Raw genomic sequence first — 19,652 nt, 5'->3', positions numbered from 1 at the left:
AGCACCTTCCTTTCCGGGAGGCAAGCCTCTCACTTCTCTGTCTCTTTCTTTTTGCTCTCCTCCATTTCTTTAACCTGGCAACTGTCTGTGGCAGCACCAAGGTATGGTCATCTCTTTCTGCTTCCCCCTCCCCATGAGGTCCCTGGGTCTGTGGTTGTACTGGTCTCTCCTCACACCAGTGGGAACAGAGTTGCCAGGAGGTTAGGGAGGGGTTGGGCGGGGGCAGTTCGTCTGGGTGTGTCTCACAGGTCCCGGTACTTAATCTGAGACGTACCCCCTCCTCCACACATCCTCCAGTTCCCTGCAGTTGCTGGAGGCCGGAGGGCCTGGAGAAATCAGAACCACGAAGTATATTGGGATGGAAGATTTCAAGCCCCCGTAGCAGCTGGAACCCCAAGCAGGGTCCTGTGGAACTCCCTACAGGAAAGCTCAGAATTCAGTTTAGAGCTGCTCCTTGAGTCAGTCCCTGGGACCTAAGATGAATCAGAAGGGACCATCCCCCGAGGAAATGCACTATCTAGTAGGAGAAGGACATTGAACGAAGCCAGCAGTGCTGGGTGCTCAGTGCTGCCTGGGGGAGGGTCAGGGAGCAGAAGTGGAAAGAAGATTCCAGAAGGGCTGGGCAGAAGGGTGTACAAGGATGGGGGCAGGAGGAGGGGTGAGAACTTCAGCAGGCCCACGTCCCAAAGGGCCTTCAGTGCTGGGAGATGGGCTGTGTCAGAGCACACAAGGGCGCCATGGAGGGGTTTTCAAAGGTGAGAGCATGGCCAAGGGTCCTCTGGCAGTGGTGGGAGGTGAGACTGGGGCACAAAGAACAGTATGAGCCCCAGGCAGGAACAGGGGAGGCAGGAACAGGGGAGGCAGTAAAACGGATGGATTGGCTCTAGATGAGCAATGAGATAGGGACTCAGGGGAAAGTGCACAAAGGGCCCAGACCCCCAGCTTCCCCAGGCCTTCGTCTGAGATCCAGCTCCCTCCCCGGCTCCCATGATCCCTGGACTGAGGATTTGGGTTTCTCACCGACCAGAGCAATCTGGGGTGTCTGGAGCCACTGCAAGGTGTGGTTAGTCACTCCCAGCCCTGAGGCCCTGCCGTACTCCAGCTTGGCCCTGTGCTGTCCCTTTTCTTCCCCCTCCTCCTCCTCTAAGACAGCCACCTCACTGTACTCCTTGCCCACCTGTGCGTTCTCTGCAGCCGTGGGCTCACAGGGTGCCCTTTCCTCAGAGCCAGTGTCCGAGCTGGGAGAATGCTTAGAATTCAGGTGGCTCCATTTTGCCAGAGAGACTCAGCGATGGGAGTTGACTTCTCTGAGGTCCCAGCATGAGGGTAGCAGGGAGATCCAACCCCTCCTGCACTCTGAGGCGTGTGGGCGGGGCTGGCTGAGTGAGACCCCTCCTGGCTGGGGACACGGGGAGGGACTGGATGTGAGCCTGCAGCTGGCCCCCCTCCTGCTGCGGGTCACAGAGTACAACGCTGGGCTGCCAGACAGCTGCTCCCTCACCCCACCTCTGCCCCTCTGATGTTACAGAAGCCCTATGCCTGCCAGATCCCCGGCTGCTCCAAGCGCTACACGGACCCCAGCTCCCTCCGCAAGCACGTGAAGGCCCATTCGGCCAAAGAGCAGCAGGTGCGTAAGAAGGTAAGAGTCTCCATTCCAGGCCCACCTCTGCCAGTGTCTGCCCCCGACTCCCAGCCTCGCAGACACCTATCGGGCAACAAGCCAGGTACCCGCACTCCTTGCCTGCATTCACCCTTCCACACACCTGGGGATGCTGCTCTCCATCGTCCGAGACTGGCCTCCCGGCCCCTGAGTTCACTTGCTCACCTCCAGCCGGCCAGACATCTGTCCACCCACAGACCGTCCACATACAGCTTCTCTATCATCCATCTGCCCCCTCGCCCTGGCTCGCTTAGTTAACATTTGATGGCAGGCCCTGTATAGGCATCAAAGATATAAAAATGGGAAACCATGGTGCCCTCCTCTGATGGGGACCTGGCAGGGAGACATAAAGAGCTCATTTGGTAGAATATAATAAAGATGACAGTAGAAGTCCACAGAGAATAGTCAGGTGTGCATAAGAGGAGGCCTTAGCCTGTTGGGGTGGGAACAGGAGGGACCCAGGGCAGTGGGGGGATGGAGCTGCCACTTGGGGCTCAGCCCACCTCTGGGCTCAACCCACATCTCCAGAAGAGCACCAGGGCCATGGGAGGCAGGTACTTGAGTGCAAGGGAAGGGGGTGGTGAAGAGAAACACCAGGGCCAGTCCAGGGGTATCCACGTGACAGCGGAGGACAGAGCAGGGAGAGCCTGTTAATTCACCCTGCAACATTTATGCAGTACCTACCGTTTTCCAAGCACTGTTTTAAGAACTGTGGACAGGGCTGTGAGTCCAGCAGAGAGAGGCTGGAGAAAGAGGCCTGCTTCAGTCCTGTGGGGTGGGGGTGTACAGAGATGGGTCTGGGACACACAGGGCTCTGCTGGAAAGACATGGCAGGGTGGAGGCAACAGCCAAGCTTGAGGCTTCAGTCTTTATCCTACACCTGAGCCGTCTGGTGAGAACACCCCATCTGTCCTCACTGTGACGAGGCAGGGCCAAACTGAACCCAGCATGGAGTCGTGAACCTCAGGAGAGACCACCAGGGTCTCACCCCAGACATGCCCGTCTCCAGGGCCTGAGCTCTGTCCACTGCTCTCAGGCTGAAGGGCCCGAGCAGGGATGCGGAATGGCCTGGGCTCTATGCCAAGGAGGCTTCTAGCCTGAGCCCACTGGTGCCCGAGGACCAGAATCCTGCCCCGGTTTTCCCAAGCCCTGTGCTTGGCTCGCACTGAGCCCCAGGGACCTGAGGCCGCAGATCTGCAAGCTTCCCAACCATAGGCATCCATTAGGAGCCATCAGGGATGATGTATCTTATTGGGTAAAGCGACCCTTGTGTTATGACAGCTCCTTGGCAGCCCTGCTGCGTTTCAGGGAGAATTAGAAATGCTTTTCTTCCTTAATGCTCCTCTCCTGCTGCTCCTAATCCGATCGACATTGCGGTCTGCAGGAACACGCCTTGGCCCTCTTTTGCCAGAAACTGAATTTACATGGAAAGCAGCTGCTGGGGCAAGGAGCTGAGAGCCTGTCAGGAGGCTGGGCGTGCCATCCCCCAGCCTGGGTGCCAGCTCTCTGGCCTGGGAGGGTGGGAAAAGCCTGCAGGCTGACTCTCAGCTGCTGTGCAAAGTGGGACCAGGCTCTTGCCCTCTCTGGGCCAGTTTTGTCCCAGGTGAAATGAAGAGTCTGGACAAGTTAATTTTCAGGGCTCTGATAGTCAGGCTTTGGGATTTCCCTGGGAGGGTGCAGACCTGCCTCACTGCCCCAGGTCCCAAGGGCCTCAACCAGCCACACCCTGTCCCCATCTGGCCTCTCTGGGGAGGTGAAGAATTTTGGGGTACAGAGCTCAAGCCTGCCTTTAGGACAATTGAGAGCTGGCCAAAATATTTGCCGGCCCAGGCTGCTCTCAGCCAGCGACTTCAGTCCGTATGTGGATCCAGTGTGCCGACTGTCACGTGACCATGTGGGGCTCAGCCAGCCCTTCACAACAGTACCTTCAACAAGCTCATTCATAGATGTCATCTCCTTACTCCACACAGCAGCCGGGGGCAGCGGGGGGGCAGTTGTCATTGCTTGTTACAGGCAGGGGACAGCCAAAGAGGTTAAGTTACTTGTCCAGTGTCACACAGGGAGTCAGAAGAGATGGGTTAGGATTTGAACCCGGGTCTTCTGTCTCTAGCCCTAGACTGTTTCCACTGTGCCTCGTGTTAGGAAGAAAGAAAGATGCGGGGACGGGGGGAAGGAAGGAAAGACACCTCCGCTGTGCCCGCTGAATGCCACACACGAGCTCACTGTGGCAGCCACGAGAATGGGCCACACAGTGGCTGCTTGGGGGAGGGCCCAGTTGCATCCTTGGACACCCGTCTGGGCCCATGAGTGAGGCTGTGCCTCTGGCAGGCTGCTCCCAGCTAGGAACTGAGTGTGGCAGGCCCTGCAGGGATACTGAGGCAAAACCTCTGCCTGGGAGACACAGGACCCCTGACTTCCAACACACGGCTGCTCCCTGAGGACTCAGTCTAGGATGCTTCCACCAACCTCCTTCCCTCCCTCCTTTACTCTGGGTCAGACTTGTAGCTCAGCCCACAGCTCTCCCAGCCTGCCCAGCTCTCTGGTTTTCTCTCAGGCAAAAATCTTGGCCTGTTCACTCTTGTCTTAGCATCTGCTTCTCAGCCCTGAACTAACCCAACATGTATAATTAGCTCCATTTCACAGACGGGGAAGCCGAGGAGCAGTGAGGTGAAGGGTCTTCCTCTGGAGCCCTTCCTGTCCAGTCCCCTAAGCCCAGTGTTGCTGGTGGTGGGTTGTCTCACACTGACACCCTCTCTCCCTTTGCTTGCTCCTCAGCTGCACACGGGCCCTGACATCGAGGCCGACGTCCTGACTGAGTGTTTGGCCCTGCAGCAGCTCCATGGGTCCACACAGCTGGCTGCCAACGACAGGAAGGGGGGCCGCCCCCTGGGCCAGGAGCTGCTCCCAGGTAGGTGTGCAGGGAGGCAGGGCCGGCAGCACAGCCCTGCAGGAAGATGGTGAGGCTCTGTGGGCTCCCAGGGGCCACGCAGGCACCCACTCCCCTGACATACGTTCCTTCACCCTCTCCTGTGGCTCTCTTGCCCACAGGAGGAAGTCCAGGCTCCTTTCAGCCTGGCCTTCGAGACCTCACAAGGCCAGGCCCACCCCAACCTTGGCATGTCAAACATGGTTCCTGAGCACCTCGTGCTCCCTCTTGTCTCCAAGCCGCTGTGTTCACGCGGCCGGCCTCCTCCCCCAGCCCTTCACTGAGGCCGCTCCTGCACTTCCTTCAGGCCCCACATCAGGGTTCAGGCCCAGGCCTCAAGCCAAAGTCCCATGTGTCCCACCAGGGCTCCACATCACCACAGCAGGCTTCGGAAGAGAAAACTGAGCCTCAGAGAAGATGGACCACGTGGCCATCATCCCTTCCAGCTTCTTAAACGCTGCAGCCCAGACATGGAGCCCCTCGACCCCTGGGACCCTGCAGGTCCATCCAGCCGGACACTCAGAGCCTCTGGTCCAGCTGAGGTGGCCTGCCTGTCCTCCCTAGGCCCCAGCAGGAAATCCCTGCTGCGTGGCTGGTGGCATGGCTGGCGGCATGGCCTGATGGGAGATTCCCACTGACAAGATTGGTGCTGTGCCCCCTGCGCCCCCCACAGAAACCGCAGGATCAGAGAGGAAAGCTCTTCCCACCCTCTGGGATTTCTTGAATTACTCTAACCATCTTAAACATTCTTTATTTTCTCATTTTTAATGCTTTCCCCTCAGTGTGGAAGTAGCAGCAGATTTAAAACTCTGTCAGAGCCCTTACCAGACAGCCTCAGGAAGAGAAGGTCTTTACGCTTCCTCTGGGCTGCCCTTCACAGGGATCTGTGTTCACAAAGGTCTCTAAGGACACCCCAGGAGAATGGAGCAGGGATCGTACCCTCTTCCACGGGCTTCTTCTCACAAGGTCAGAATTGGTAAAATAGCAGACAAGAAGAGACACAGGGATAAGGGATGTGTTGATTCTGAGGCCCCAGCAGGAAGGAGGGCTGTGACTGATCAGCAGTGGCTGGCCTGGGGCAGAGGCCCCTGCAGCCCCTTCATTTTTACTCTGGGGGGACTCAGGATTGGGCAGGAGGGGGACTGACCCAAGGTCACGTGGAAAAGTCAGCAGCTGGTCCAGGCTGGACGTCTTTTCTCAAGGATACCGGGCCAGGGCCTCTCCCAGGGAAAAGGGCCAGACTTGGAATAGCCATGTCTTGAGGACCTGCTCGGGCTGGTCACTAAACGGACACCCTCTCCTTCGGTCCCCATGAGCCCATGCTGCAGAGAAGCAGAGTCACTGAGGCAGCAGCATGGGAGGACCGTCCAGGTAACCCCACGCCTGCTCTGACAGCGAGCAAGTGGCATCTTCCCTGCCTCGAGCCTCACTTTCTCCCCCAGACCTGCTGTGACAACAAATGTGATTGCAACATGATCACGTCTATAAACGCAGAGTGGCAGATAATTTTATCACAAGTATTGCTGTTGTCGCCCATGGTGAGTGAGAAGAGGAACTGTGTTCTCCCCCATCTCATGATAACGCACGGCCCCACCGTTTACCGAATCCATGCCAGGAGCCGCTCTGGGGACTGTATGTGCCCATATTAGCAAAACCCTCACATGCGCCTCAAAAAGTCCATGCTACTCTGCTCTTTTTTCCAGATGAGGGAACAGGGTCCTGCAGAGGTTAGGGTTTAGTCCTCCAGAAGTTAAGGTTAAGTCCTCCAGAGGTTATGCTGAGGATCCTTAGCCAGTCAATGGCAGAGACCAGACTTGAACCTGGGCTGTCTGTCCAGCCACAGGCCTTGTCCATTATCAGATAGTCTGAGGCCTCCCGGCCGCCGATGCTCTCCTCACCATACTGGCACCTGCTGGGTACCAGGCCCTGAGCTGGTCCCTGTCTGAAGGCTGCTTCCAGCCCCGTGGGGAGACAAGGACCAGCCAGGCAGGCGCAGAACTTCTGGATCTCTCTGCACGTCAGCCACTAGCTTCTGCAGGCCATACAGCAAAGGCTTGGGGTGCAGTTGGGAAGATGGTAGGGCCAGAGGTCAAGCACTCAAAGCTGATGATGGAGGATGGTGATTCATAGGCTCAAATGGTGCATTTTGGGGAGAGGCCAGCAGGCTCCATGGCATCCCTTTTCCGCCAGCCCTTGTGATGCTGTGCCACCATCATTGCCATTGCTGTCTGCCTACATGCTCAGCATGCCTACCCCACTGTCTGCACAGGGCTGGACAGGGGAAGGTAGGCAAAGGCAAGGGGAAACGGGGCAGATTCAAGGAGTGTTAGGACAGAGAGGAGTCCAGAACAGAGTGGGGAGGGAAGGGGAGGAGCTTGCAAGGGGGACATTAAATGTTTGTTGTCTGATGATAGTAAACTCCCAAGAGCTTGTCTCTCATCTGGAAGGCCCAGCTCTCTTCAGAGAAAACCCTCCGGAGCTTATCTGGCAGGCTCCTTTAGCAGACCCAGCATAATGTGATGGGCAGCGAGGATATGAAAAGCACGAGTTCAGCACGGCTGAGGGAGAGAGAGCAGGATTTATCGGGATTCTAGACCTTCCTAGCTGTCAGGCTTCCAAATTGGTTCAAGATGGCAGGTGAGATGCTCAGGGGAGTGGTGAGCGGAGCAAGCCAGGAGCAGTGCCGAGCCAGGCTCTATCCCCAGAAATCCCCTCCAGTGCCTTCCTGACAGCTGGGGAGGGACGTGTGGTGGATGGATGGTGGGGCTGCCCTTGGGACCAGAGGTCCCCACGATGGGAAGGGATAAGGCCTGGAGCTGAGAGGCAGAGGGCCCCCCAAGAGCCCATTCAGAGCCCTGGGGTCTCACAGCCAGCCCACAGTGAAGCCTGGCCCACAGGCCCTTACGTGGACATCTTGGACATAGCCTGAGCTAGAACCCCAGGACAGTTCTTTGGCCTGGCTTTAAGCGGGCTTTCTTTGGTATCAGTTGGAGGCCTGATTCGCTGCTGTTCAGGGAGGGAGCCTCCCCTGGTCTGTTCAGTTCCTGGTGGTAGCTTCCTGAGCTGCAGGTCTGGGAGAAAGGGGCCAACCTGGGATGGGCTAGCCTTGGAACCCCCCAGCCACTGGAGAATGTAAAAGTTCCTTCTTGACTCCATGCACGAAAAGAGTGTGCTGTGTGCTCGGATGGTCTTCATGGTAAAGAGCATTGGTTCTGGACCCACAATGACCGGGGTGCTGTTCAAACTGCAGCAGCTGACCCAGGCGAGCTCAGACTAATCAGTGTGAACCCTGCATCAGAGCTCTGGGTGTGGCCACGAGCCTGTGGAGTTATCCTGGGCCATCAATATAATGACTTAATTTCTAGGAAAATGATGTCAGTGTCATAAAAGTCAAATAAATGTGGCCAGATTTTAAAAGGGGAACAAAATTGGTCCTATTTTCTTCAGATAAAATAGAGGGAAAATTTGCCACCTCTGCTGGGTCCCTCTCAGGCTCAAGTCCCAGAGTTGGGGTCCTTCTCCCTTCTAATTGGGGTTCCTTGGTGAAGGCATTTGGGAAGCACTAGCCTCAGTAACTACTCCCAGACCCTCCATTAGACCCCTGTAGCAACAACTATGACCTAATGTCCTCCATTGATTCATTCCCTACCTGTCTTAACAAGAGTAAGACCCTTGGGAGTAACAAGTGATAGAAGGTGGTACCACCTTGCAGGCATCTTTTAGAGGTTTAGAATCGTAGATAAGAGCATGGCTGCCACCTCTCCTCTGTCAGAACCCTTGTGTTGTGTACAGCCTGTACAACCGTCTGTGGCGTCCCTTCTCATAGGTCTCCTAGGTCAGCCTGACATCCAGCGAGCACAATCTTACCCTGTCTTTAGGACCCCTCATGGTGGACATCCAGTCTGTCCTTGCATGTCTCTGGAGACAGGGAATTCATTTCCTCCAAAGGCAGACCTCTACATCAGGTCTGCCTATGAGAAGTATGGCCAAGCCCTGAGTCTCTCTCAGGCTTCTCTCCATTCCAGGATCCCTGTCTGCTTCCAGGGCTACACAGAACAGCTCCGGAGACTTGAGGCAGCACATTCCATAAAACCCACCACCCTAAAAAAATGCAAGCATGTGTGTGACACACACACACACACACACACAGCCTGGCCTGCTGATGCCTCTGACAGCCCCTTCTCAGTCCTCCGCTGCTTTCAGGACAGCCTCAGCCCCATATACAGCCCTGTAGCCGGGGCACGAACAGTGGAGCAGGGCCATCCCCTCCTTGTTTGGGCCCCCGACCTCCTGGTAATACGACCGTGCTGGTTTCGCTTCGTGTCTGTCTCTTTCTGACAGCAGACACACAGCTCCTGGGTGGTTCACAGCCATCTCTAGGGAGCGGCCGAAGCCCAGTGGTAATTGTTTGCTTCCCTGCAGGCATGTATCCTGGCTCTGTCACCCCTCATAATGGGCTCTCATCGGGCATCCTGCCCCCCATGCACGAGGTCCCTTCCAGGCACCACCCACTGGATGCCAGCACCAGTTCCCACCACCATCTGTCCCCTCTCCCCACGGCTGAGAGCACCAGGGACGGGTACGTACAGCAAGCCGGTCCTCCGGGACCACAAGCAGACACCTGCACAGGGGCAGGTGAGGGGAGGCGTCCTGCGCACTCTGTGGTTATCACTGATAATGCAAACTGTCAGCATTTATGTGGCGCTTACTGTGTACCATATCCTGGATGGACACCTGTGCACAGTCTCAATGGCGCCTCGAGGCCACACACCAGGCAGAGGGTGTTGGCACATGGACTTCCTGACGCCTCACTGCGTGTGCTCCTCCTCTCCCCCCACCCCCGTAAGGGCGACTGCTGAAGACACTGTGCCCTGCCCTGCACCCTGGACTGCCTGACTGGGCCGCCTCGGGAGCCTCACTCCGGCTTCTCTTTGGCTCACGCCACGTTTGGCAAGCAGGCTGCCTGCTGCCCACTCCAGAGGTGCTCGTCTGGCTCTCACCACCATTCTGGCCACAGCAGCTGTGGTCACTGCCCCGCCCTGCCCGCAGGGTTTGTCCAGGGGCCGTCATGCAGGATCACTGCAAGGAAGAGCGACTCTTTCTGTATTCAATGTGGTTCCCATTGTGGCCACTTAATTGGCTGGAAATGGTAAATGTGCTAATTGCTGGCCCCTGGTGCTGCCAAATCTGTTTTCGTTGCAAATGTGCTGAGGGAGTTCACACAGCCCTACAGCCTGCCCTCCCTGCTACTTTCACTTATCACTAGCAGGATTTGATCAAACTTGACCCCCAAGGCCTGGCCTCGGTACCTTCCTTCTCTGCCCTTGCTCCCCAAGGCCACAGCCTTGGCCTTGGCATTGGCCTGCCTGTGCCTGGGGCCAGCCTGGCTTCATCACCAAATTTGCTGTCCAGAGCTCCGAACTAGGCTCCTCGCCACTCACTTATCCAGTCAGTCAGCGTCCAGTTACTGAGCCCCTGAGGGGGGCCGGCCCTGGACCCCATGTTCAAGCGACTGATGACCCCAGCCCTGGAGAAGCTCACCATCAGGAAGGGACATAGACCCGCAGGGATAGACCACGTAAGACAAGGGCTCTGAGGGAAGAAGCAGAAGGGGCTGTGGAAGCCTGGAGGAGAGCCCAGTGTGGTGGAGGACAATGCAGGGAAGGCTTCCTGGAGGTGGTGCTAGACCAGGCCTCCACAGTTAAGTAGCAGTTGACCGAGAGGAGAGATTGGGAGAAAGGGGCAGTGGGAGTGCAGACACGGTGAAGCCTTGAAGCCTTGCTGTGTTCTGGGAAACATGCACCTTTGTGTAGGGTGACAAGCTCAGGAGGGAGGTCGCCAGGGCCAGATCACACGGCCTGTGGTGGGGCTATATCCAAAGGGAGCTGGGCAGGGATGTGGTCAGTTTGGGGAGGACAGCGTGACCCGCAGTGTAGGACTGGTTTCCAGAGGCAGCACTGAATGTGGGAGGGTGGAGGCCTGAGCCAGGGCTGCTGGGTGGAGAGGAGGAACACCAGGAGGCATCAGAGAATCAGCGGGCCTCGAGGAAACGCAGCTGGGCGGGGAGAGGAGGAGGCACCCGGGATGGGCCCTTGGGGAGGCAGAAGTGCCATTCATAGACCAGGGAAGACTTGGGGGAGGGGGATGCATGCGTGGAGAGCTACAAAGAGGCAGCCTGAGGGGGAGCCAAAGGGGACCCAGAGAACCAGGCCTCCCTGAGCCTCAGTTTCCTCCTCTATAAAATGGGTATTAAAATCTCCTTTAGGAAGATGGTGAGGAGCAGCCACAGCAGACACAACACCTGCTGGGTTTGTACGTGGCATCACGGACACGGACACTTTTACCCCCCCCACCCACCCACCCACCAGCTCAGGCCACCTGCTCATCCACACGCCAGCCCCAAAAATGTCTCCAACCAAACTAAAATAAACCACACAGGCCTCTCCCTGCTCAGGCCCTCTGCTCTGCCTCATTCATCACCTGCCTGCCGCCTGCGTGTAAGTGCCCGTCAGGGATTCCTGCGGCGAGTGGCAGAGTGATGACAAGACCAGGACAGCCCAGCCCACCATCCAAGTGCCGGTTCCTGCTCGAGTCATCCCAACGGGCCAGGCACCCAGGCTCCCTCGCTGGGCTGTGGGAGAAGAGGGCCCTCGAGCCTGACAGCAGGCCCAGGCCCAGCTTGAATGGGTTTCTTTTTTCAGCCCCTGAGAAGAGCGGCAAGGCAGAGGGAAAAGGCCTTCAGCCTCCCCTTCCTGCCAAAGTCAACAGGGAAGGCCACTCGCGGCTCCCTGGTGGTTTGCTGAGACGTTTAAAGAGTTTGACAGAATTATCTGATTCACTCAAAAATATGCTAAGAGGGCCTGACTTCATGACCAAATTTATTTACCCTGGCTCAGGGAAGACGCCGAAAGGGCGATTTTTCCCCCTCAGCCCCATACGAGGTATGAAGCCCTCAGTCTGCCAAGCCAGTGAGGTTTTATATTAATTTTTATAGGTTCCAATTGAAGCAAAAATATTTGATTTAGGAATCATTTGCATGACTCAGAAGAGGAGCTCCAGATGATCTTTTTTCCTTTTAAAGAGTTCAGGTAGAGCAGCGTAACCTCAGCCTTCATGTCGGCTGCAGAGAGAGTCGTGTTCTGTTTAATTTCACTGGCTGTGAAGGTGGCAAATGTGAATTTATGGCAGGTTTGAGACAGGGAAAACAAACTTTGAGAATGCATTTTTTTTTTCCTCCTTCAGATCTGGTTCTCCTTAATTCTGCAGCGCTGTTAATCTCTGGGTTTTGTAGCTGAACGATTTAAAAACCCGTTGGTTAGTGTTTATCAGCTGTTTGTGGTGTTCCCGGCCCAGGGCTGAGCACAGTGCCCCTGAAAGGCAAGGCCCAGCCTTCCCACAGGAGCTCCCAGGGCAGGGGACCGTCGGGAAGTCAGGGAAGGGCTGCCGTAGGTGTAAGCTTGGGCCGGGCGTGAGGCAGGTGGTCACCACGCAGCGGGCCTGAAGGGGGGTAGGTCCCCTACAGGCCACCCCGCAGCCTCCCCGCGGGCCACACCTCAGCCCAGTCTCAGCCTGAAAACCTGCTGTGAGGACACACGGCTTATGCACAGCCCGCCACGGCATATAGACCGCAGGGTAGACTCTTTCCCACTTGACGGCTCTGTGAGAAGAGCCTAAAAACAGTCATGAGGATGATAAGAAGGTCATGGGGCCTTGATGAGGATTTACTTTGTCAACTTGATGCTGAGGAGGTACCTGCAGTGTGTGAGATGGGGGACCGGGAACCAGGGGCCAGCACAGAGGCTCCCTGTGTCACCTTCAGCACACTCACAGTGGTGGGGTTCCAGACATCGAATGACGGCAGTGAGCAGAGGGTGCCCAGGCTGAAGGGAGCAGGTGGGGGGGACCCAGCAGGGCTACAGACCTGGGGCCCACTGGCCTCTCCTTAAATCTTTCTCCATTTCAGGATAGCCTTGCTTCCCTCAGAGAAAGGTGCTGATCTGTCCCCCTAACACGTCATGTTTAGAGGGTAAGCAGAGGTAGTGTTTCTGGCCTATAACGGTCACCTTAGCTGAGACATTGGATTTGTAGTATATTTTAAGGTGGATGGTCCAACAGATCCACAAGGCAAATCAGAGAGTGGACACTCTGAGCTCCCCTTGCCTCTTCCGCAATGCACGTAAGGGCTTTACAGGCTGGTCCCCAGAGCCCCCAAGTCCATCTGGCCTCAGGGCCAGGTCGGTTCCTGTGAGCAGAGGCAGCGGGAGCAGCATGAGGAAAGACCCCACGCTGTATGGACATGCCATCCAGTTAGATAACCTGCCTGGGCTCTGCTGCGGTCAGGGTGACAGAACAGCTCTCAGCTACCATGACCTTATTCCAGAGAGTGAACTTCCAGAGAGCACAGGCTCAGGCCTGCCTTACCTCAGGCTCTGTATGAATAGAGGTGGTGAGCCCCCCATCACAGGAGGTATGTGAGTACAAGGATGGAGACCGAAGGTCCCTGAAAGCTCACTGTGTGGGGGAAGAAAGCCCAACTTAGACATCAGAACTATCTGCTTGTTTTCTTTCCCTATGTCTTTATAATAATGATGCTGGTTCATGGAGTGGCTCAGAATACATGTAACATCATATTGGGTGCTATGTCCACTTTAACTTACTTAATTTTACCCTCATCCTAACCCGTGAGGTCAGTGTGGCCAGGACTAACCTGGTGAGCCACGTCTCTGAACCTTGCTGTTTTGATGTGTGAGGCAGACACAAGAACTTCTCTCCCAGGGGCTGAGGTGAGGCGGGGACTCAGTGGGTGGTGACTCTTAGTGCCATGGGGCTGTCAGGGCAGCTCTTCTGGGGCTTGTCCTCCCGGTGGCCAGAGCGCAAGTGCAGAGTGAGAGCAGCGTGGTCCCGCGGGGGTGGCTGGTACTTCCCGCAGCTCATGAGAATCCCAGTGTCCCAGCTGGACACACAGCAACCCTGGGAGTGGCTCAGAGACATTAAGCATCTTGCTGAAGTCATAGCCAGTGAGAGCAGATGGGGTTTTAAAACAGTTCTGTCAACTCCAAAGGTCGTTCTGATAACCAGTGTTCCTTGCTGATTGCCAGTCCTAAATACCAGATAGAAGTTCTTCTTTATTGATCCCTTTGGACTTTCAAGCTTAGATGACTTTCAAATTTAATTCCAGTTTGAACATAATCTAGAGTAAAAGCTTTCTCTTCTAACTGCGGTGTCTTAAGTAAGAGCAGATCAGGTAGCGAGCTCCTCATGGCTGGAGGGAAGCAAGCAGCAGCAGCCATGCCTTTGGCCCCCTGGCCCCCAGAGCCTGTCCTACTGATGACTGCCTCTGTTCTCTCCAGGTTGGGACCCGGCCTCCTTTCCCCTATGGTCAGCCCACTGAAGGGACTCGGGCCACCACCGCTGCCACCATCCTCTCAGAGCCATTCTCCAGGAGTCCAGCCCTTCTCCACACTCTCCAGCAAGCCATCCTACCCACCTTTCCAGAGCCCTCCACCCCCACCTCTGCCCAGTCCACAAGGTAAGCTCTGGCTGGGGGCCCCTCTCCATAGATACCCACTGACTTCTGCTCAGGGTGCCTGAGGGGAATGGGGCACTGATGGGGGAGACAGTGGGCATCAGAATGAGGGAGGGCGCTGAGGGTCACTATGGGAGAAGCCAGGAGTCAAGTGACCCAACACACCTAGTCAGGGGCACTTCTTGAGGAAATTCCATTGGAGGGGTGGGGAAGAGTTATTCCATTGACAAGGCATTGAAGGGAACAGCATTGACCAGGTGGGAACAGCCTGCTGCTTGGAGGAAGGGCAGGGAGCAGGCATCTCAGGAGGTGGGGGTGTGGGGCCGACAGTCCCTTCCCTCAGAGCGCTGCGTCAGCCTACAAATGACTCCAGTCAGGGGCCGCTACATGAGGCCACCTTACCCTCCCCTTCCAGCGGCCGGCAGAGCTGGGAAAGGGGCCCAGGACCGCTGGCACCTTCTCCCGCTGGAGCTCTGTTCTCTCCTTCACACCCAATGTGAAGGGACAGGACTATATGGGAGATGGCACAGCGCAGCAGGGTTGGCCCCTCTCGCCCCCGGGCACTCATCCTTTGCTGACGCAGCCCCTGCTGCCTCTCTTTGCAGGGTACCAGGGCACCTTCCACTCCATCCAGAATTGCTTCCCCTACGGCGACTGCTACCGGACAGCTGAGCCAGCAGCCAGCGGGGACGGTCTGGTCGGGGAAGCCCACGGTTTCAACCCCCTGCGGCCCAATAGCTACCACGGCCTCAACGCACCTTTATCTGCCACCGGTAAGCCCCAGCTGCCTGCCTCCCTTCCCTGACTGCCTACCATGGCCCAACCCTGGGCTAGGTGCTTATGTACATTGTCCTGAAGCCCTGGGACGGCCTGAAGAGGCAGAGTCATCCCCACTTGGTGGAAGGAGACATCGAGGCTCCCAGAGGTCCCAGAACCCCACAGAATTGGGATTGGCATCCTGCCTCTCTCCAGATCAGTATCCCTCCCACGTTGTCACAGCTGCTACGTGTCTGCGCACTGGCAGGTTTCTGAAGACAGAGAAGAATCAGGGAGCTTACAGTCCAGCTGATGTTGCCCTTTAACTATTTACTGAGCACCTACTACATGCCAGGCACGGTTGTAGACCCTGGGGGTACAACAGGGAAAGAGACAAAGACGGATCTCTGTCGAACAGATGAAACGAGACTGGAGTGGCCACACTACTAGGAAAGGACAGAGCCTAGAGGTTGTGCTTGTACTTTGTGTGGCATCTATGTCCCCCGCTATGGAGCCCTGGGCCTTCTGCAAGGAAGGGTCCCACTGCAGTGGAGAAAGCCAGTGACGGGCCAGGGTGGATGGGCTCAGACCAGCAAGGCCGAGCCGATCAGAGCAGGGGCATCTGAGGGCTGGGGCCGACCTTCTCAGAGTTCCTCAAGTCAGCCTCCAGGCCCGCAGCCAGCTGGAAGCTACAAGGCGTGGGCAGGATGGGGGTCTCAGACAGATGGGGATCTCAGCCTGAGGCCCCATGCCAGAGACCCCTTGGACAGCTCTGGGTGTGTGCAGCTGAGGGTAGAGGATTAAGGACAGAGGGACAAGAAGGCTGTAAACAAGCGCCCAGAAGCCTGTGGGTCCATCTGCACGTGGGGCCCTATGTTCCCATTCACACACGTGCTCTCCCGTCTGTGTGTGTCTTCTTTCTTCACACATTTGTGGTGAGTATCCGTGGTGCCTGTGGATATCATAGGGCCCGTACAAGCAGGTTCCAAGCATTACAAGCCCCCCTGCATGTTTAAGGAGCTCACAGGGCACAGGTGCTCAGGTCTACATGCATGTGCAGATGTCACACTCATGCTGATGTTCACGCACTGTGTACACGCGCTCTCTCTACCCTTTATTCCCATCTGTACACACACTGCGTTGCCCGGTTCCCATCCCAGGACTCCAATCTGTGCACACAGACTGCGTTCAAGCATGCTGTAAGTGTGTCTGGGGATGGGGGCATGTTACCTCTGTGCGTCATAGGCAGATGTGTACCCTCTCCGAGGGTGTGCCCGGGGCGTGGGGGATGTATGTCTCTTCTTTGCACACGCATGGGTTGGTGTGATAAGGCACTGACCCCAATCCCAGCACTGCGGGCTCTCACCCTTCATCCTTCCCCTGCTCCATGCAGCCCGCGGCGGGGTTTCTGGGCTTAGCAACAGGAACAAAGAATGAGCACAGGCAAGAGACAGCTTCCATGCCCCACACCAACGTAGTGGATTCTTGTGGCCTCCTTTCTCCTCTGCTATCTGGGTGGCAGCCCAGCATTCGGGGCCCATCCCAGGACCCACAAAGCTGCCTACACCTCCTACCAAGCTGAGAATAGACATGGATTGATCCAGACTCACAGGGTGGCACTGTGGGGCCCCAGGAGTAGCTCAGATTAATCCCACTGCACAGATGGAAAGACTGAGGCCTGCCTATGTTAAGCTATAGAAATCTGTGACAGCAGCTCAGGGACCTGGCTCTTTGGGCAGGGACTGAGTAAGACCCTCCAGGTTGAGGGCCTTTGAGCAGTGACCCCACTCAGACAGCACGTCCAATGGAAGAACCAGGTGTCTTGGGGCCAGATGGCTCTGGGTTCAAATCCCAGTTCCCCGACTGACCAGCAGTTGGCCTTAGGCAAGTGTCTTGGCCTCTCTGAGCCTGTCTTCTCAGCTGTAAAATGGGATAGTGACTCCTTACCTCACAGGATTGTTGAGAGACTTGAGTTAAGATTTCAAGAGCCCTCAGTAAGAACCCAGTAAGTGCTCATCTCCTTCTTTGGGTTTCTCGTGTCTGGTTAGGTGAAGGAACCTGAAAGAGTGGGGATGGGATGGGATGGGTTCCCTCTACCAGGAGGGGACAAGCCCCCAAGGGCAAGAACTGTGATAGCCCTCCTTCTCTTCCCTGCCTATAGTCCTGTCCTATAGTCCAGCACTGGGTGACAGTCTGCCCCCGAGTCAGCCTTCTGTCTGTCCGGCTGCCCCAGCCCCTCGGGGGAGTGCTAGGCCTAGAGTGTCTCCTCCCACCCACCAGCTCCCTTTTCTGGAAGAGTAAAGCCTCAGAGCAGGCCCTGCGGAAGACACTATGAGAGGGACCCTGGGCAATAAGATGGGGTGAGGGGGGCTGGGAAAAGACGATGAGGCAGAGCCCCTGCATTCTCCAGCCCGGACCCTGTTCCCCACTGTACCCACAGGCTACGAGGCCCTGCCACCACAGCCATCCGAAGACATGGCATCCAGCGGCCCCGAGGACTGCAGCTTCTTCCCCAACGGGGCCTTTGACCACTGCCTGAGTCACATCCCGTCCATCTACACGGACACCTGAAGGAAGGCCCTGCCTGCGCTTGCCCCCCTCTATGGCAGACACTGCTTTGCCCACTGGCCGTCTGTCCCCACCCTCTGGGCACCCAGCCTGAGCCAGCAGGCCGCAGCTCCCCACAGACTCAGGGTGCCAGGCTGCGGCGGCTGCCAGCACTGGCCAGGAGCGCCGGCCTGAGCCCGAGCTGGCGGCGCGGGGGTGCCCTTCAGGATCCGTGAGCTGCAACATTCCCTTGCCTGTGTCTTCCTTTTCTTTCCCCCACAGTTTTGAAATCACAGACCTCGTGTATATAAAATGTACAGAACTTGTTTTCCATTCCCCTTCCAGTTTTATATTTTGGGTTTTTACAAGAAAAACATTAAAAACTGGAAACAAGACGTGGGGGCCTGGTTGTGCCCGCAAGGGGGCGTCGAGGCTGAGGCGGGCAGCAGGGTGGAGGGGTGTGTAAGGGAGCCCGGGTGAGGGGCTCGGAGGCCCGGGGAAGGGGGCCCGCCTCACACGGCCCGCACGGCCTGCTGGTCCCAGGACCATGCTGCAAGGCAGGTGAGAAGACCAAGGCTAAGGCTCAAACTGGGACCCAGATCAGCTGGCCTAGACCTTTGCTCTCTGAGCTGACTTCTCAGTCACTGGAATGTGCTTTCATTGCTGGCTCTGGCTTCGGGTCAGCAGGGAGGGCCTGGGGCGGCAGGACAGAGTCCAAACAGCCTCCCGAAGATGGGGGTCAGGCTACAGACAGCATCCCCGCCTGGACACAGATCCCCACCCTACTCCATGCTGTCTGGGATGGGGGAAGGAAACCAGTTCTGAGGGTATCGAGGCTCACTCGGGGTTGTTGTCCTCCCCTGCCTGGCTCCCTCCCCTTCATCCAGACCTGGACAGATGGCCTGGACAGCGTCCTGCATCTCACCACGTCACCCTGAAGGTCACCTGGTTTAAAAAAAAAAAAAAAAAGAAGAAGAAGAAGTCCTTCAGGAAAATTCCTACCTTGGCATTGCCGAAGTGAAATGAGATAAGGGAAGGTGCGGGTGTTGCGGACCTACTGTGTGCTGGGCTCTCCTCGGACAGCTCTGTGGAGGAGCGGCCTGTCCTGAGGCAGGGCAGTCAGGAGTCAAACCCAGTTCCAAGACTGAGGCAGGGAGGCAAAGCAAGGTGGAAAGATCTAGTCAATCCCTTCTTCTTCTTCTTCTTCTTTTTTTCAATGGTTTATGTATTTTAGAGAGTACTGGGTAGGGGAGGGGCAAAGAGCGTCTTAAGCAGACTCCACACAGAGGACGGAGCCTGACGCAGGACTGGATTCCACAACCCCAAGATCACAACCTGAGCTGAAACCAATAGTCAGATGCTTAACGAACGACACCACCCAAGCGCCCCAATCCCTTCTTTATAGAGAAGGAAGCTGAGGTTCAGAGAAGCCACCCAGCCAAGTGGGGACAGGACTAAGGCTGCCACCTGTATACGTGCCCGGTCTCCCCCTGAAACCTACAGAGGCCATGCGTCCTGCTCTGTGTCCAGGCCAATGTGTGGGGACTGTGTCTGGGGCTCCCTTTCCTCTGCCTCCCAGCTGTTTCTAGCAAGTGAGGAGCCCAGCTTGGGAAGGAGGAGGGAGAGCAAGGGTCCCTGGGCAGGCTCCGTCCTCATTCAAGACCCCAATGTGCCCCCCCCAATGTGCTGGTCACAGCAGTGACCCTCTGTCCTCCCTCGTCAGGCCTGGGCTGGAGGCTTGAAACTGCTCCCACTCTTAGGAAAGTCAGGGCACCGCACTGTCCCTCGTCAGTCTGCCATCCACACTGTTGTACATGGACCTTTCCTTAAACCCTCGTCACCTGCCCCAGTCAGAGGCCCATCTGTTTCCTTCCAGAGCCCGACAATGACCCCATTTTAAAGATGCAGACACTGAGGGACCTGAAACAGCCAGAGGGCGGTAGAGCAAGGGATTCAATACCCAGGGATGGGGCTCCAGAACACACACTCTCACCCACGGCACTTCCAGCCCTAAGGACTCCGGGCAACCTGGCTCCCACCTCCTGCTCCCAGAACAGGCCCCAGTCCTGGCCTCCAGTGGGGAGATTCCGACCTAATGCCACATAGCACGTGGGCATCTGGGATGAGGACTCAGGGCTCCTGACTCCCAGGCACCCTCGGTCCCATGGTCCCATCCTCCACTGGCTTTATGGAACTAATTAGGTCGTGGCAAAATTCCTTTAACAGAGATGCTCCAG

General features: G+C 56.7%; 1 protein-coding gene across 4 annotated transcripts in view; it reads left to right on the top strand.

Moving 5' to 3' along the window:
* Positions 1–17,810, top strand: part of GLIS1 (GLIS family zinc finger 1) — a 216,799-nt gene extending 198,989 nt beyond the window's left edge. For 3 of the 4 annotated variants that reach the window (XM_059137085.1, XM_059137081.1, XM_059137086.1), the window contains 6 exons: positions 1,529–1,639; positions 4,436–4,568; positions 9,009–9,165; positions 13,937–14,115; positions 14,718–14,885; positions 17,309–17,810. In XM_059137085.1, coding sequence (XP_058993068.1) covers positions 1,529–1,639; positions 4,436–4,568; positions 9,009–9,165; positions 13,937–14,115; positions 14,718–14,885; positions 17,309–17,439 — 879 coding nt within the window. In that variant the 3' untranslated portion in view covers positions 17,440–17,810. The remainder of the gene's footprint in view (positions 1–1,528; positions 1,640–4,435; positions 4,569–9,008; positions 9,166–13,936; positions 14,116–14,717; positions 14,886–17,308) is intronic. The other variant, XM_059137082.1, reaches the window with a different exon arrangement.
* Positions 17,811–19,652: the final 1,842 nt, after the last annotated feature.

Source organism: Mustela lutreola, chromosome 10, assembly GCF_030435805.1.
Source record: "Mustela lutreola isolate mMusLut2 chromosome 10, mMusLut2.pri, whole genome shotgun sequence".
Taxonomy (NCBI): domain Eukaryota; kingdom Metazoa; phylum Chordata; class Mammalia; order Carnivora; family Mustelidae; genus Mustela; species Mustela lutreola.
Note: the sequence above shows the minus strand (reverse complement) of the source record. Positions and strands in the feature narration are given on the sequence as shown.